We start from the raw sequence: 18,915 nt of genomic DNA, 5'->3' as shown, positions 1-18,915 counted from the left end.
CATCAAAGGTCACTCTGGACAGCAATTTTTAAGCTCAATAACTGAAGGCTGCACATCATGAGTAAATTTATAACATCCAGGATTGTGTGTCAATTCAGATAAAAGGTCAGTTAAAGAGGAAAGCATATTTAAATGGCTGATCAGAACACAGGGAAAACATTGAAATATTGTATGATATTTTGATTATAAAACTCAATATTCTCAGCTGTTCAAATCTTTTTCCCCCCACAACTAAAATAATCTGATATCACACAGAACACAACATTAAAAATATTATCACAACTCTATTCACTTACTAAAAATTGTCGTGCTAGCCATTTGAATCGTGAGCTATATTTAAATAAGTTAATACACTGGCGACAGCTGAAAAGTTAGTTATCCAAGTCTTTATTCTTTAAACAAAAATGAAGCAGGATTTTGTTTCATTAAGTATTCTGCAGCACACAGAATCTGTCAACTAACTAAAAATTAACAATCACAGGTGAACAACAGTTGACCCTTACAGCTAGCTTTAAAATGATATATTTTGCAAGCATTCCTAACACGTACTTCCATTTTTGCTTCTGAATGCTGGAGTCGCCATTGTGTAAATCTGCGCATCAATTCTATCTTCTCTTTCAGATTATTAATTCCATGGATCAAGTTGGAGATCACCTTTGTGGGTAAAATAAAAAGCAATGCAGCAATTATTATTTAGCCTCATTTTAGTGATTCTACTTGTGGAAAAATAATTTATTACATCTATTCAAAGAAGAATGTCTGTTTGAATACCATGTTATTTAATTCGAACTGTTTATTAAAAAATTACGCATTTGAGATGCATGGTGGTCCAGAGTCAGATTTGAGTCATCGACCGAGTATTAAATATAGGTTTGAAGATCAAAAGATCTAAGTTTCAATTGGAAGAAGTTACAAAAGAAAAACAAGTCCCTGTTCTCTTCAAGAATTAGCCTATGCTGTTGTGAGGCTAGCATCAACTCTCCAGGCCTTTGGCCGTTGGCACATCTGACCAATCACCTGGTCTACTAACCGGAATTAGAGACATTCATTACTCTGGTTAAGCTGTTCCAGTGTTGGGAGGAGGATGGAAGCCAGACTGGACAGATTTGAAAAAGCTATGGGAGAAATGGACACAGCATTGACCGATTTGAGGACTTGAGTTGAAAGGAAGGCTGAAGATGAGGTTTTTTTTTAAAAAAGGATTGGTGATGGCAATTTTGAAGGGAAGAAAAACGGTTCCAGAGGATATGGAACCACTGATAATATTAAGTATCATGATGGCCAGGAAGAGAAGTTGAGTGGTCTGGTTTTGAGTGATAAGGAGATTGAGGGAACAAGAGTTGGGTTTTCTGGACAAGATGAACTTGGAGGGGAGGGGAGATGGAGAGAACCTTAAGACAAAAAGGGGGGTGGGATCAAGGCGAGAGAATGTGGGAGACATTTGTCTTCTGGTTCCCCTGACTCTTCCATAAGGTCCCTCTGCTCCTTTCCAACTCTAAGTTTAGGCATCTAATGCTATACCTGTACTAGCTCCCATTGTTCTCCCTCCTTGCTCAGTGCCAGTCGCTGCTGCATTCCTTTATCTAGTGGATGCCAGATTCTGTGGCTCTCTTTCTACCCCACCCCAGTCAGTGGCTAGTTGGTCCCAGTAATTCAGAATTTATTATATCAGATTACAAGCAGCTTTCAGGAATGCTTAAAGTGGACTGGAACTGTATCCAAAGACAAGAAAAAAATTAGCAAGCATACAAAAAAAAGGTAGGTGGGGGGGAAAGAGGAGAAGCAATGGAAAGCATAAAACAAAGGCAGAAGGAAGATACAAACAAAAAAAATACAAACTGTTTTCATAATTATTATTTTACATTTTTAGCATGAGTAGCCTCAACGGTAACCTATTCAGGTGTCAGCTGTGGCTCAATGGTAGCACTCACACCTCAGTTAGAAGATTGCGGTTTCAAGTCCCACTCCAGAGACTTGAGTACTGAGGGAGTGCTGCACTGTCAGAGATGCTATCAGATGAGATGTTAAACTGAGGCTCTGTCTGCTCTCTCAGGTGGACATAATGATCCCATGGCACTATTTCAAAAGAAGAGCACAGGAGTTCTCTTCAGTGTCCTGGCCATTATTTATCCCACAACCAATATCACTAAAACAGATCTGTTTTTTTACAATTTACATTGCTGTTTCTGGGACCTTGCTGTGAGCAAATTGGCGGCTGCGTTTTCTACATTACAACAGCGACTACGCTTCAGAAGTACTTCAGGATGTCCCAAGGTCATAAAAGGTACTATTTAAATGCAAGTCTTTATTAGTAAGTACTGTAAATTTACAGGTTCTCTTCTGTTTGAGTGAAAGGTCTTCCTGTGCACGCTGCAGTGTCTTTAATACACATAAAACTCTCCCAGGATTAGAATTCTTTTTGGAAATGTAATGTACTTGGCCATTATTGATCATATTTGAATAGATCAACAGCTTTTGCTGATGTTGGAGCTTAAGTAGGATTCATTTAAGTAACCACTTTAAACAGCACTTAAAACCACACCAGTTCCTTTATTTTGGTGATTTGAATGAATGTTTGTCATAGAATCTTACAGCACAAAAGGAAACCATTCGTTCTATCGTGCCTCTTTGAAAGAGCTATCCAATTAGTTCCACTCCCTTGGTCTTTCCCGATAGTCCTGCAAATCTTTCCTTTTCCAGTATATGTCCAACTCCCTTCTGAAGGTTACTATTGAAACTGCTTCCACCACCCTTTCAGGCAGTTTATTCCAGATCATAAAAACTCCCTGCGTAAAATTTCTCATCTGCCCCGATTCTTTTTCCAAAAAAATCTTATTGTGCAAGATTAGCACAAAGCTAGTCAGCAGCCTTATCTGAGTAACATTACTCATTATAATAGAAGAGCCATATGTATTTGAAATGTAGATTATATGCAGGGTGTTGTGCATCTCAGAGCAGTTTGACTGGAAATGGAAATGACTGAACATTACAATAATGAAAAGGAACAGTCAGATCAAACTTGCACATATTTTAAGGGGAAATTCTTTCCCCCCTATTGTTGTGCTTTTTATTTTAAATGCTGGTCAAAAATTGGGACCAAGTCACCACAGCAAACAGCTTTTTATCCATATTGTATGACAAGAACATAATTTCTCAGGCATACAGGAGCAAAAACAGATATAGCTGGACAACAGCATAGACTTCCAGTTATAAATAGATACTGTTATAGGTTATATAACTTATTGCAAAAATATCCAGTTATTGCTTCTTTTGTACGTAATGGGAAGTTAGAGCTATAGTTCAGATTTATATCACTACTAGGTGGCATTTTAGTTATACATAGCTCTCCAGTGGCGTGGGGTTATGCCATTTCTCACATATGCAAGACTCAGAATTTATAAACACTGCAGATGTGAGTGAGTTCCAAGTCTTTTTGGATGAATGAAATCTTTCTCTTTAACAGGGAATTAAGTAGATTTTCTGACAAACATAGCTGCTTTTAAATTATTTCTGAACACTGGACACTACTGAGGATTGTTAACTGTTGCTTTAGACATGATTCATTTTTCAGTCACAAAGTAATGATTTTTTGTGAAATGAGTCACATTTTTAAAATAAATATTTTTGCCATTGCAGTTACTGTACCTCATCTTTTCTTCGAACCGAATCCTCATATGTACAAACTAACTCATTCAAATTCTGAGTCTGACAGGCCATTTGAGCAATCTGAGCTTCATGTTTCTCCTTTTCATCCTTCAACTCCTGTCTGTACTGCTGAACAACTGAGAGTCTCCAATGACGGATTTCGGATAGAATATTAGTCTTCAAAAGAAACATCTCATTAGAACAATCAAACTGATCAAGCAAAAAGCAGCAGTAGCTTAATTTGTATGATTCACAAATGCTTTTTGAAGAAACAAAAATACAGTTATACCAGCCATTTTTCAATCTCATGTATTTGCACAAAATACTTAGAGCAAAGGTCCTGAAATTAAAAGTACTTAAGTCACTGCATCGATAATAGCAATGTTGTGATTAGTTGAGACAGTGTTACTACCCCCACTCCAAATCCCCCAGCAGATGCAGGATGCTCATTTTGATGTTCAATTCAAATTCCAATCATTCCCTCGACACTACTTTTCATGCAGCTGTTCATTACTTTCTCTTTCAAGCTTCCCCCGTTTAAATGCAAGTGATATATTTTCAAACAATATTTAAAAAATTAGATATACACAAACACACACCTTGCTTATTAGATTCCAACTGACCAACAAAATTCTTTGAAAACTAAAAATGGTGTAGGTTTGTTGAAGAAGCAATTCCCCATCAGCACCTCTTTCAAAAAATTAAATGGTTACAAAGAATTACTACCAACCCTCACTTGTTGAGTTTTGCTGTTTAAATAGTGAGTGCTACCAACATGGTACTGGATTGTAGAATATACTGAACTCAACAACGCAAACAAGTTGCAATAGCATGCACAGTTCAAATTTTTATCAATAATGCAGCCCTCTCATTGAAGGAATTACTAAGCCAGACAATCAGCACCTCAGTGGTTCATCAGTACTCAGTGTATAGACACATCAAAAAAGACCAACTATTATTTCTGTCAATCATAATTCTGTTAAACCAATTGATTTTTGAATATGGTGCTGATAATGAGACTCTTTAAGCAACTTTACTGACCTTGAGGTGGTCACTGGAGATGTTGAGAATATTTTCTACCCTGTCCAGATTCTCAGCAGGAATAGGTAACTGGCAACATACAGATTCAGACATATCAAGTTTGCTGGATACTGACACACGTGATGGGGTACTTTCAGAAAAAGCAAGTGGTTCTACAGGCAAACCTGCTTCTGAGAGAGATGGAACAGGAGTCTTCTGGGCCACTTCCTGGCCTGCAAAATGGAAGCATAAAAGTAAAGTTATAAATGTTCAACTGACACTATAGTCTAAACATATCTAACGCTGCCAAAACTGACAAAGAAAAATATACTTAAAGTAATAAAAATGGGTAATAAATTGGGTGCCATACATGAGTATTAGTCCTTAAAATGTCCCATCCATTTTGCTGGTCTATCAAAACTGAAGCTCCCAAATAACACTTAATCCTATTTACTATCTGAGATTGTCACTACACTTCCACTAGGAAGCAATAATCTAACTGTACAGTTTAAGTAATGCACACAGCCCACTAAAAGAAGCTTCATTAGGGATGCCTCAACTCGAGAATCCCACTGAATAAATTTGTATTTTATAAATAGTGACATCATAAGTGATAAACACATCATAATAATAGGTGCCATATCTCATATTAGTAAGATACTGAACAGTGACATCATAATACAACGCTGATAATCATAAACCAAGATAAAAGACAATTCTGCTACACTTGAATTAACTCCTATGAAGTAGTCAAACTGGGCTTTGACCAATTTCAAATTTCCACAAAAAGGTATTTGAAACAGCAGTAATATGGTTTTACTTGGACTTACTGCAAATGCACCAGTGGAGAACATGACACTATTGTTGATCACAACCCCATGGACACCAGAAGAGTTTTTAAGAACAGAAAAATGTCATTAGGCCCAACAAGTCCATTCATCACTTGAGATCTCAACCCTATCTCACCAATCTTCATCTGGTTTCTTTAACGAATTGGCACGGACTACTTCAATTGCCTGCCCTGGTAACAAGTCTATTATCCTATTGCAACCTTGCTAGTCCCAAAATATTTTATTCATGCTTACAATACACTTTCCATAAGCAGGCCTGCACTTCCTATGAACTGAAACTTATACATCTTGTGTGTGGAGGTGGTGTACAATGGCCTTATCAAATACACATCATAAAGATGTAAAGATCTACAAAACTCTCCTGATTGCTTTGATTGGTGGAGAATTCAGACTATATCAGTTGTACTTTAAGAAATTTATACGGAACCAAAATAAATTAGATAAAACGTATTCAGTATTTAACTTTAGGAGCACAGGAACGCAGAAATTGCTAAACTAAAAAAGGCCAAGTTCCATACTGTTTGCCTTCTACCATCCTGGTACTGGCATGATACAAGAATAATGGAGTTAACTTTCAATAGTACTTTATACTGTTGTTTTCTTGAAACTAAAATAAAGCACTTTGAAATTGTTGTAGTACTTTCATTCAGACTTGAATGACACACTGCTATATCATTATGAGATTGGCTATAGAGGCCATAAGACCTCACCTTTCTGACTCTCCACTTCGCCAGCCCTGAGCAGCATAACTGTAGAATAAATAAAACTCTTATAAACTAACAGTGACAAATTATTTTTGAAGAACATGCCTATTTACAGGTCTATTATCGAGGTAGTAAGTACATAAACAGACATGAGGTTTCAAAGGCTTTTAACATTTGATCAAGTTGCTACCAGACATTTACGGACTACAAAAAAAACTGCACAATAGCAAGTGACAAGCTTCAGAATTTTTAAATGATGCAGTTTGTGATCAAAATAACTTCTTATGCAAGGTATTATTGTAATGAACACAATCCTAAATGTGCAAGTTTTTATAAAAAAGGCCCTTAGCAACCAAAATAATTTAAAAATTCATTAGTTTTTCCACAGTCTTCATTTAGAAGAGTGCAAAACAAGCCTCAAATCCCCCATCCCAAAATTAGCTGTTTATGTGCAAACAAGCCAAACATTTCAGTTCAAGTACTGTACCTCAGAACAATACAGCATAAAAAAGGTCATTCAGCCCACTGAGCCTTTAAAAGAGCTATCCAATTAGTCTCACTCCCCTGCTCTTTCCCCATTGCCCTCCAAATTCTTCTTTTTCAAGTATATACCTTCTGGTGGCTTTTCTGTTGTTGTTGAATTAGATTTGTCAGGAGCTGTTGTGGTTGTGCCAGCGGTACTCTGCTGCCTTAAAGTGCTTTCGCATCTATCTTCTGAAGTCGTGCCTGTTTGAATATCAATTCCTCAGTTAATTCTCATTGAAAATTTTCACGCTCCAGCCTTCTCTTTAGTAAGAAAAGTGATTCTAAAATTTCAGTGACTGTAACAAGTATAATGCAACAAAAAAGCTTCATTTCAAAATACCAGCAGAACCCCAGAAAAAGGATGGCCTTTCTTTGGTAGTAATAGTTCCTTATAAATGGCCAAATCCATCATACTGTAAAGTGGTACTGTTCAAGTTCCTGTGCAACAAATAAAACTAATGTTTTCTTATTTCTCTGAATTAGGTACATCTTTCCCACCTCAAATTTAAAAACAATTGTATCATCAAGGCGCGGGAGCTTAGTGATAGGAAGTGGGTACTTCTTTGTTTTTGGCATCAAGCATTTGCAGGCAGGTTCGATGCAGTGTCATGCACCCTCTAGTGCGGGCGGTCGGTGGGTGGGTTGGGAGGGGAACAGACCTACCTGAACATTTATACTGCAATGCAACTGCAGTGTTGATATGCACTAACTTGCGGCATTAATACACCCAGATAGACAGCGAGAAAAAATACCCAGTCTGGCCTGCATTCTAAACCAAAGCTGAAAGGCCTATGTGATAATCCACTGTTCCATCCAGTTCACCAAAAGTACAACTCTTAATTAACAGTGAAATAATTTGCATACTCACTAGAGACAGTCAAGTAGGGGCATACAATGCCTGCAATCTCCAATCTGAATTTTGATCATTTTTTTGTTCAAAGATCTTTCTTTCTAAGTAAATTCACACAAAGGCCACAGGCATTGGAAAATGTGCATTAAAACCAGACAAGTCAGGATGACCAGGGACATTAAGCAAGGTAGTCATCTTGTCTTAGGTATCAAATATTCACACCCATTTTGATGAGAACGATTCTATTCATGAGGGCTTGGCATAATGTGCCCATGAAGCGTACACACCTGGCAAAGAGGATAAACAATTTGGTTGACAGGGCTGCTGGCAAAGGTCTGCCTTGGTGTGGCATCAACCCTCTGCTTTCTCGGGCCAAAATTAACAGAGAGACACAATGAGCTCTGGGCTTGAACCTAGAAGTTAAAAATGCAGGGTCAGTTTTTGCAGTTAGAAGTAGTCTGAAAGAACATTAATGCCATAATTGAGTAAGTCAAGTCATGACAGAGAGGGCATATGGTTTATTATCTTTATACCCATTTTCAAGGAGAGAAGAGAGATTGAGCTAAATAAGTAGAATTTGCTTTGACTATTACTCAATGCTCACTTGCTATCTGCAAAATAAAGCAGTCTAACAATTTGTATGTGGCCTTGTCTTACCAAGCATTTAAGTCTATCAAAAAGATTGGAGAAGCACTCGTGAGAAAGATATGAAGTTCAGGTCACAAGGGTGTCCTATTATTACACCCCTGGGTTACGCTTAGCTAGATATTTGGCTGTATAGGTATGACCAGCACAACTGTACCCAGGAGAATATCTAAGGCAGACCCTAAAGTTGTAATGCAGTCATTTCATGATCTCAATTGAAAATATCATTTTCTGATCAATCCGAATTGAAGGTGTTGAATCTTAACACATCGGTGCCTAGGCTTATGCTCACACCACCCTCCTCCTACCCACCCCACTGCGCCATGCCTTCAGCTCCCTAGGTCCTAAGTTCTGGAATTCCCTCCCTAAACCCCTCCGCCTCTCTACCTTCTCCTCCTTTAAGACGCTCCTTAAAACTTACCTCTTTGACCAAGCTTTTGATCATCTGTCCCTAATACCTCACGTGGCGTGGTATCAAATTTTGCTAGATAACACTCCTGTGATGTGCCTTAGGATGTTTTACTATGTTAAAAGTGCTACATAGATGCAAATTGTTGTTAACATGTCCATGAGAGATGGATAAATACAACCAGTCGCTATCCAGTGACTCCTACTAGAGCTGTGCACATGTGGATATTGTGAGGGGCCAGGATCAAGCTTTGCTTCAATGCCTTCCTTGGTTGAACAGTCTGATAAGCACCATACATACTTAGATGAAAAATGATCACCAGCACGCTCAGGGTGCCAATATCTGTTGAACATGAAGGTACCATTTCCAGAAAACAAATGGTAACAGAAAAATTGCAAGGGGGTGTTGGGAAGTGAAATAGTAATCAGGCTGTTATTGTTCCAACAGTAATTAATCCAGCATGTGTCATGACAATTAAATATACAGCACAGAAACAGGCCATTTGGCCCAACAGGTCCATGCCAGTGTTTATGATCCAAATGAGCCTCCTCCCTCCCTATTTCATCTAACCCCATCAGTATATCCTTCTATTCCTTTCTCCCTCATGTGTTTAATCTAGCTTCCCCTTAAATATATCTATCCCAGTTAGATATATTAAATATATCTAACCCCAGTCCATCACCGGCATCTCCACATCATAAATATATCTATGCTAGTCACCTCAACTATTCCTCGTGGTAGCAAGTTCCACATTCTAACCACACTCTGGATAAAGAAGTTTCTCCTGAATTCCCTATTGGATTTATTAATGACTGTACTTTATTTATGGTCCCTAGTTCTGGTCTCCCCCACAAGTGGAAACATCTCTACATCTACCCTTTCAAAATCTAAAAGACCTCTATCAGGTCGTCTTTTCTGGAGAAAATAAAGGAGCCTCAGCCTGCTCAATCTTTCCTGATAGGTATAAACTCTCAGTTCTGGTATCATCCTAGTAAATCTTTTTTGCACCGTCTCCAATGCCTCTATATCCTTTCTATAGTACACAGATCATAACTGTTCACAGTACTCCAATTACAGTTCTATACAAGTTTAACATAACTTCTCTGCATTTCAATTCTATCCCACTAGAAAAAAAATGGCCTCATTAATCTGCATTGCTACTTTGTGATGTGTATTTGTACGCACAGATCCCTCTGCTCCTCTATCCCATTTAGACTCTTATTTTCCAAGGACATAGAAGGCAAGTGTCTATTAATAACACTTGGTCCATGTGATCTCCTGGATTGGTTTCAATCGCCTGAAGGGGTCGGAGAGGAATTTTACAGCTTTTCCCTTATTGGCCATGGGTTTTGAATGTTTTTTGCTTCTCCCAGGAGATTACATGACTGTGGGGGTAAATGTGAGAGGAAAGACATGTTTAGCCATGATGGTCTGAGGCAGGCTTGATGGACCAGCTGGTCTTTTCCTGCCTGTCAATTTTATATGTTCGTAGGAGTATGTGGCCTCCTCATTCTTCTGACCAAAATATACCACCTACATTTAACTATATTGAAATTAGTTTGCCAATTATATGCCCATTCTGCAAGTTATCAATATGTTTTGTTGCAGTCCTCCTCAGTGTTAACTATACCCCCCAATTTGATCACTTCCTCAAATCTTGAAATTGTACTTCTAATTCCCGAATCCAATTAGTTTATGTAAATGGTGAACAATAGTGGTCCCAGCTCCAATCCTTATAGAACACCACTGCCCACCTTTTGCCAGCTTGTATAAATGAGTAATTATGCAAACAAGTGTTGCATCACAAATTCCCCTGGTTTTGTACAGGTTAGTACATTGATAAAGAAAGATATTTAAAGGCGTAAGTTTATGACAGGAAAATTTCAGTTAAAAGCTAGGTTACAGGTGTGAACAAGAAAAAAGATTTATGATCCGACTTTAAAGACGAGACATAAAAAATAAGGTTGACAATTAGAGATATCTTAATTCCAATAAGCTGCTTTAGCTTATTTAAAGGAGAACACAAAAGGACTGATGGTATGAAAATCTTTGTCATTTATGGTTCATTAGTGAAAGTAACTTGGACAGTCTCAATGCTGAATAAATAGTGTTAAAACAGCACACAACTGGGAACTCTGAATGAGAAGCTATAAATGTGTAGGAAATGGGCCCAGTTATGCCGATGGTACAGTAGGGGGAGCTCACTTGTTGCTGCAAGCATTAAAGATGACCGTTACGATTTACATATCGCAAGTGAACTCATTCATATAACAGACTACTTCCTGTGGTGCACACTCAAATATTTGCCATTTAGAATAGCATTATGTAGTAAAAAGGTAAAATCCATAAGAGTAGCAGGTTCCAACTCAGATAATTTATATTTGGCTTTTAGAAATGTTAGGTTATCTCCTGTAGGTATAGTCTTCCTTCTTTGAAAGAAGTTCAACTTTATTAACAACTGGAAGGCAGCAAATGTAATCCACTGTTCAAGAAAGGAGGGAAGAGAGAAAATAGGGAACTACAGGCCAGTTAGCTTAACGTCAGTCGTCGGGAAAACGCTGGAATCTATTATTAAGGAAGTAGTAACAGGGCACTTAGAATATCAAAATGATTAGGCAGAGTCAACATGGTTTTATGAAAGGGAAATAATGTTTGACAAATTTATTAGAGTTTTTTTGAGGATGTAACTAGCAGGTAAAGGGGAACCAGTGGATGTAGTATATTTGAATTTTTAAAAGGCATTCGATAAGGTGCAAAACAAAAGGCTGTTATGCAAGATAAGGGCTCACAGGGTTGAGGGTAACATATTAGCATGGAGAGAGTTAACGAACAGAAAAGAGTGTAGGGATAAACGGGTCATTTTCAAGTTGGCAGGCTGTAACGAGTGCGGTACTGCAAGGATCAGTGCTTGGGCCTCAGCTATTTGCAATCTAGATTAGTGACTTGGATGAAGGGACCAAGTGTAATTTATCCAAGTTTGCTGATGATACATAGCTAGGTGGGAAAATAAGCAGTGAGGAGGACAAAGTCTGCAAATGGTTTATAGACAGGTTAAGTGAGTGGGCAAGAAGGTGGCAAATGGAGTATAATGTGGGGAAATGTGAGGTTATTCACTTTGATAGGAAGAATAGAAAAACAGAATATTTTTTAAATGATGAGAAACTATTAAATATTGGTGTCCAGAAAGACTTGAGTGTCCTGGTACAAGAAACACAAAAAGTTAGCATGCAGGTACAGCAGGCAATTAGGAAAGCAAATGGCATGTTGGTCTTTATTGCAAGGGGGTTAGACTACAAGAGTAAGGAAGTCTTACTACAATTGTACAGGGCTTTGGTGAGACCTCACCTGGAGTACTGCGTACAGTTTTGGTCTCCTTATCTAAGGAAGCATATACTTGCCTTAGAGGCGGTGTAATGGAGGTTCACTAGATTAATTCCTGGGATGAGAGGGTTGTCCTATGAGGAGAGGTTGAGTAAAATGGACCTATACTCCCTGGAGTTTAGAAAAATGAGAGGTGATCTCATTGAAACATAAGATTCCGAGACGGCTTAACAAGATAAATGCCGAGAGGTTGTTTCCCTGGCTGGAGAGTTTAGAACTAGAGGGCATAGTCACAGGATAAGGGGTCAGCCATTTAAGACTGAGAAGAGGAGGAATTTCTTCATTCAGAGGGTTGCGAATCTTTGGAATTCTCTACCCGAGGGCTGTGGGTGCTGAGTCGTTGAGTATATTCAAGGCTGAGATAGATAGATTTTTGAACTCTTATGAATCAGGTGGGAAAGTGGAGTTGAGGTTGAAGATCAGCCGTGATCTGATTGAATGACGGGGTAGGCTCGAGGGGCCGTATGGCCTACTCCTGCTCTTATTTCTTATGTTCTTCTGAATACTTCATCTAATGCAGGGAAAAACCCTCCATAAAATTATGCCTCACGCAAGACCATTTTTGCCGGTCTGACCCCCACTGGAGTCTCCAACTGGGAAGGAGAGGTGGTGTTTAGGTAGCAGATTATTTTTCCCCTCGTTGCCCAACTTATATAAAGCCTCATAGGGCTCAAAATGAAGTCAATCAACTCATGAAGACGATGACCATTGAGCAGGAATCATCGAAGGTTTAGGAGCCGTAGTCAATACAACTTTCAGGCTTTGCTGGATTTCTTGAACTTGATCATTGGAGAATATCCTTTGCCCAACAAAGGGAAGCTCCAAGAGCTGTCAAAAGTAACTGCACAAGCAGGAATATTTCTTAAAAGGACAGAGCTCCCTAGGTAATTTCTCCTCTCCCTTAAAGTCAAGATTTCTCATTGTACATTATGCGACAGAAAGAACTTGCATTTATATAGCATCTTTCACGATTTCAGGACATCCCATAGCACTTTGCAGCCAATGAATTACTTTTGAAGTGTAGTTGCCGTTGTAACGTAGGGAAACGTAGCAGCCAAATTGTGCAGAGCAAGGTCCCACAAACAGCAATGAGATAAATGACCAGATAATCTGTTTTAAGTAATGTTGGCTGAGGAAGAAATATTAGCCAGGACACAGGCAATCTCCCCTGCTCTTCAAATAGTGCCATGGGATCTCTTACATCCACCTCAGAGCAGATGGAGCCTCAGTTTAATGTCTCATCCCAAAAATGGCACCTCCAACAGTGCAGCACTGGAGTGTCAGCCTAGATTATATACTCTAGTCTTTGGTGAGGCTTGAACCCACAACCTTCTGACTCAGATGAGAGTGTGTTACCACTGAGCCAAGGCTGACACCTTTATGACTTTGTGAAGGTTGAATGAATTAAGAATGTAGATTTCTGATCAAATGAAACCTAATCAATGACTTAACAAGTTTTTAAAGAGTGGTTATTAAAAAAGAGTAAGACTAAAATTTGTAATATAGAAAGTTTAATTTTCTTTAGTTTGTGCAGTTTTAAAGGGAACTTTGGAAAGCATGGGATCATATTTGCACTACCAGAATTTTGTTTGGAGCAGGTCAGGGCTTCACCTGTAAAATGCTGAGATTGGTCACCTTCCATTGGACTTGAATCTTGGCCGTCTGTTGCAAGTTTTGTCTCGCAATGTGACTGTCCGAGGACACCAGAATCCCACTTTGGAGTTACTACTGCATAACGTAGGAGCTCTTCATACTCATCCTTACAAGGTGGGTTGGGGGGGGGGGAGGGGAGAAAAGAGGGAAGGAGAAATAAAGAAACATACTTAGCACTTATTTTTGAATCCTATTCCTTCAAATTAACTACATCTGATGCACACAGGATAGAAAAGATTCACAGCAGAATGACCTTTAAATACTGCAGGCCAATCCCAACCACACTCATTTTTACGTTGTGCAGTTTCAGTACATTTTAATCTTTTCAGAGACACTTTTTGAAGCCAAAATATTTCAAGTTTTGACACCTGAGGGATCTTGTCATAATAAAGAAAAGCTTCCCTCAGGCAACTTATTTTCTAGGAGTCGGTTTTGGTCTCAGGTGGTATAATTTCTTACACATTTCAAAACTAGATATGCCAATCCAACATTACCATCATATGCACTTTATTTACATAGATTGGAACTTACAACTTTGGCTGGAGTGTAAAAAGGGTGGTAGCAGATAGGACCCATTATACATGCCGCATATTCCTTTCCATAACGGGCAGACATCGCTACCGCCCGATTTACGCTCTTGCCAAAGTTGAAAGTTCCACTCATGGTCATCAGTTGGTGTCACGGCACATCAAATACATCTGGTCAATCATCCTGTAATGTAATTACTGTACCTCAGTAAGCTGTTGACTAGGAAGTCACTATACGTAGTCATCAAATTTGAGAGTTCAATTTTGGTCACTCGCTTATAACTTGACTGATGCATAACATAATACCTTAATTTTAAGCAATTCTTTGAATACCTAATCCTTAAGGGTACAACACCTATCTAAAATGGGAAAAATCATAATGCCACCTACTCTGATTTTCAGAACACAATAACTCCAGTTCCACACACATCAAGGCCACTGATTTAGTGACCAATTGAAATTTCATTTGTATTAAACAGTATTCTGGAATTTTTATTGGTGCTTTGTGGATTGATTTCATGACTGTTCATCATTGTGTGAAAATTGTAAATGAGGGGAAGGGCAAAAAAAAAGGGGCAATATGTTAAGGCCCTTCTTTTCATGCAAAGTCCAGTAGGATCTTAAAGACTGATAGCTTATATGCTTATTTTATAAACTAGGTCTCATATCAGGCATTAAAAACAAAAAAAGTGCCTTCAAGTCTCTGATTACATCCTTGCTAAATATAGTCTTTTGAGATTCTTCATCAGTTCACTTGCAAACTTTTTCCACTGAATTCAAAATTCTCCCCTTTTAATTTGTTTCTTTAGACATTTTTTTTTCTTATCCACTCACTTTAATACTGGTCAGTAAAACTGAAGCTGTAACTGGTCATCATCTGAACACAGTTAGCAATTATATCTGTTTAACTGCTAATGATTAGATATTGTCCAGTTCACTCTGGTTTTGTTTGGTCCACATAAAAGTTTATTACCATATAAGACAACTAAGTATACCGCTCTCTCCTGATTTCATGATGGAATGCACAGAGCACTATGCTAGGGCCAAAAATTGAAGAATGTCCGATGAAAGGTTGCATAAACCCTACAGCAACCTATGGGTGAATGCAAAAATACTACAGATAATGACCAAAAAGGTTTTGATTTACAGAGTACAAATACCAGAGAGTGCGTTATCAAGGAAATAACAGATAGAGTTCAGACTTATTGTTGGAGAGATTTGAAAAACCATATAAAATGACATTTCGAAAACCTGTTCACATTTTGTGGAAATGTCATAATTAGAAAAAAAAGTGATGTCTGCAATCTGAATATAGCTTGTATTTAAATTCAACACAATCCTATCTAATGTGTGGTATAAATAAGAATGCATGAAGACTTGCAAGGTACACTTTAACAAGTTATAGTCAGAGCTACAATGGGATGTAATGACTGTCATTCAGAAGTTATCAGTCCATGAATCTCCAACATATGCCCTTTACATAGGCTTGTAATCCCTAGCATCCATTATATGTGCTTTTGAACAGAGGATCAGTTTTTGTTCTGCTGTGCATCATCATTGCAAATTCATACCCTTATGGAGATAATTGTGGAACATTCTACATGTGGTTGAAATTTCTCCTAATAACTTTATAATGGGGGGTAATGAAAAAAAACTTGTTCATAACACTAACATGGAAAACACGACAGGAGAAAAGATTCAAGAGACCAATGTCCAACAGTTTTCCATAACAGTATGTATACTTTGGAAATGCATTTTGGATGTATGCATCAAACTAGCTAGTGCTTGGAGGGTCTCCAGCACCTCATTAAAATCTAACTATTGGAGCTTAAAAATCAGGAGTTCCCAAACAGAGGTCCAGATTAAATGCACCAAGATTCCAAAAACTAAATGTCCTCAAATTTTAATACAAAGTTTATTTTCCCACAACTCAAACCATAATAAATATTTCCAATCCGATTCAACTTACTTGTTTGGTATATCGTGGCACCCCATGAATTTTCAGAGAGCAACCATACCTAGAAATTAGAAAAATGTTGCACAAATGTACGTATGGAGTATAGTACAAGCCCCACCGCTTATATCAGGTGTGTTCGTGCAAACGCAATTGCCAGTATAACGTAGTAGCACTGTAGACATATGTTGTCGCTCATCAGCATTTGCAGCTCCCTGAAGCACTATCTGAATGAACCTCCTTAATGTCGGACCCTAGACCTGACCAAGGACAGACTTATTTCAATCTTTTCCAGCTTTCCCCCTTCTCATCTGGAGTTCTTGCTCTCTAGCACTTAAGGACCTGTCTCTTAATGCCTCACTATCCTTTTGTCGTAGCATAACTCAATACTAAACAGCAACGGATAATAAACAGTGGTGCTTCATAATCTGAATTGTGACAAGCAGGTCGTTCACCAGGGTGGAGGAACTGAATTACATCACCAATGGCGTCAGAATAGAAACCAGAGCTTCAGTAGATTGTGTAGGTTTTTTTTAGCACTATTAATTTTCCAGCATATTACAGATAGGGTGCTGCAAAAACAGTATAGTGTTTACCCTGTGTACTTCCCTCACTATTTTTGTGTATATATAAAATGGAGAAAATTGATATATATTTTCATGTGTACTTCACTCACACAATATCACTAAGCACAGCTGTTTCTGCCCAAAATAAACAGAGCACTTAAGACGCTATAACCGGCAACCTTGCAATTGATGTTAATGCAAATTATTAATGGTTATCGCTGTTTGGCCATAAATGACTGCCCACTTACAGTCCCCACTTATCCTGGAAAGCCGCCTATATTGGGCAAATGGTGCTAACCATTTTCCATTACGATAAGCATCAGTTTCAAAGGTGCCTCTTAAACTATTAATTTTCAGGTTGGCAGGCTGTAACTCGTGGGGTGCCACAAGGCTCGGTGCTTGGTCTCAGCTATTTACAGTCCATATTAATGACTTGGATGAAGGAACTGAGTAATTTATCCAAGTTTGTTGACACTACAAAGCTAGGTGGGAAAGTAAGCAGTGAGGAGGACAAAGTCTGCAAAGGGTTAAAAGACAGGTTAAGTGAGTGGGCAAGAAGGTGGCAAATGGAGTATAATGTGGGGAAATGTGAGGTTATTCACTTTGATAGGAAGAATAGAAAAACAGAATATTTTTAAATAAGAAACTATTAAATGTTGGTGTCCAGAAAGATTTGAGTGTCCTGGTACAAGAAACACAAAACGATAGCATGCAGGTACAGCAGGCAATTAGGAAAGCAAATGGCATGTTGGTCTTTATTGCAAGGGGGTTGGACTACAAGAGTAAGGAAGTCTTACTACAATTGTACAGGGCTTTGGTGAGATCTCACATGGAGTACTGGTACAGTTTTGTCTCCTTATCTAAGGAGGCATATACTTGCCTTAGAGGCGGTGCAACAGAAGTTCACTAGATTAATTCCTGGGATGAGAGGGTTGTCCTATGAGAAGAGGTTGAATAGAATGGGCCTATACTCTCTGGAGTTTAGAAGAATGAGAGGTGATCACATTGAAACACAAGACTACGAGGGAGCTTGACAGGGTAGATGCTGAGAGTTTGTTTCCCCTGGCTGGAGAGTCTAGAACTAGAGGGCACAGTTGCAGGATTAGGGGTCGGCCATTTAAGACTGAGATGAGGAGGAATTTCTTCATTCAGAGGGTTGTGAATCTTTGGAATTCTCTACCCCAGAGGGCTGTTGATGCCGAGTTATTGAGTATATTCAAGGCTGGGATAGATAGATTTTTGGACTCTAGGGGAAATCAAGGGATATGGGGATCGGGCAGGAAAACAGCATTGAGGTCAAAGATCAGCCATGATTTTATTAAAGGCAGAGCAGGATCGAGGGGCCTTATGGCCTACTCCTGCTACTATTAAGTTCTAATTAGTCCCACTCCCCTGCTCTTTCGCCATCGCCCAAACTTTTCCACTTCAAGTATCCAATTCCTTTTTGAAAGTTATTATTGAATCTGCTTCCACCACTCTGTCAGGCAGCGCATTCCAGATCATAACTCTAAAAAATTTTTTCCTTATGGTCACCTCTAGTTCTGTGTCCTCTGGTTACCAACCCTTCTGCCACTGGAAACAGTTTCTTCTTATTTACTCTATAAAAACACTTCATGACTTCAAACACCTCTATCAAATCTCCCCTTAACCTGCTCTGCTCTGCTCTAAGGAGAACAGCCCCAGATTCTCTAGTCTCTCACATAACTGAAATCTGGTACCCTTCTAGTAACTCTCTTCTGGACCCTCTAAGGCCTTGACGGCCTTCCTACAGTGTGGTGCCCAGAATTGGACATAATACTCCAGCTGGGCCTAACCATTTTTTTTTAAATAAAGGTTTAGCATAATTTCCTTGCTTTTGTATTCTATGCATAAAGCCGAGGATCCCATATGTGTTTTTAACAGCCTTCTCAACTTGTTCTGCCACCTCCAAAGACTTGTGTACTTACACCCCCAGGTCACTGTTCCTGCAACCCCTTTAAAATTGTACCATTTAGTTTTATATTGCCTCTCCTCATTTTTCCTCCCAAAATGAATCACTTGACTCTTCTTAAATTTCATCTGCAATGTGTCTGCCCATTTCGCCATTCTGTCTATGTCCTCCTAATGTCTAACAATCCTTCACATTGTTTACTACATTTGAGTTTTGAGAGATCTGCAAACTTTGAAATTATGCCCTGTATACCCA

General features: G+C 38.7%; 1 protein-coding gene across 2 annotated transcripts in view; it reads right to left on the bottom strand.

Moving 5' to 3' along the window:
- poc5 (POC5 centriolar protein homolog (Chlamydomonas)) overlaps positions 1-18,915 on the bottom strand; it is a 94,077-nt gene that overhangs the window by 57,905 nt on the left and 17,257 nt on the right. Inside the window, exons 3-8 of one of the 2 annotated variants that reach the window (XM_067982696.1) lie at positions 13,642-13,789; positions 6,833-6,946; positions 6,227-6,265; positions 4,687-4,898; positions 3,646-3,822; positions 550-654 (exon numbers count right to left, since the gene is read on the bottom strand). In XM_067982696.1, coding sequence (XP_067838797.1) covers positions 550-654; positions 3,646-3,822; positions 4,687-4,898; positions 6,227-6,265; positions 6,833-6,946; positions 13,642-13,789 — 795 coding nt within the window. The remainder of the gene's footprint in view (positions 1-549; positions 655-3,645; positions 3,823-4,686; positions 4,899-6,226; positions 6,266-6,832; positions 6,947-13,641; positions 13,790-18,915) is intronic. The other variant, XM_067982695.1, reaches the window with a different exon arrangement.

Source organism: Heptranchias perlo, chromosome 4 (genome assembly GCF_035084215.1).
Source record: "Heptranchias perlo isolate sHepPer1 chromosome 4, sHepPer1.hap1, whole genome shotgun sequence".
Classification (NCBI taxonomy): domain Eukaryota; kingdom Metazoa; phylum Chordata; class Chondrichthyes; order Hexanchiformes; family Hexanchidae; genus Heptranchias; species Heptranchias perlo.
Note: the sequence above shows the minus strand (reverse complement) of the source record. Positions and strands in the feature narration are given on the sequence as shown.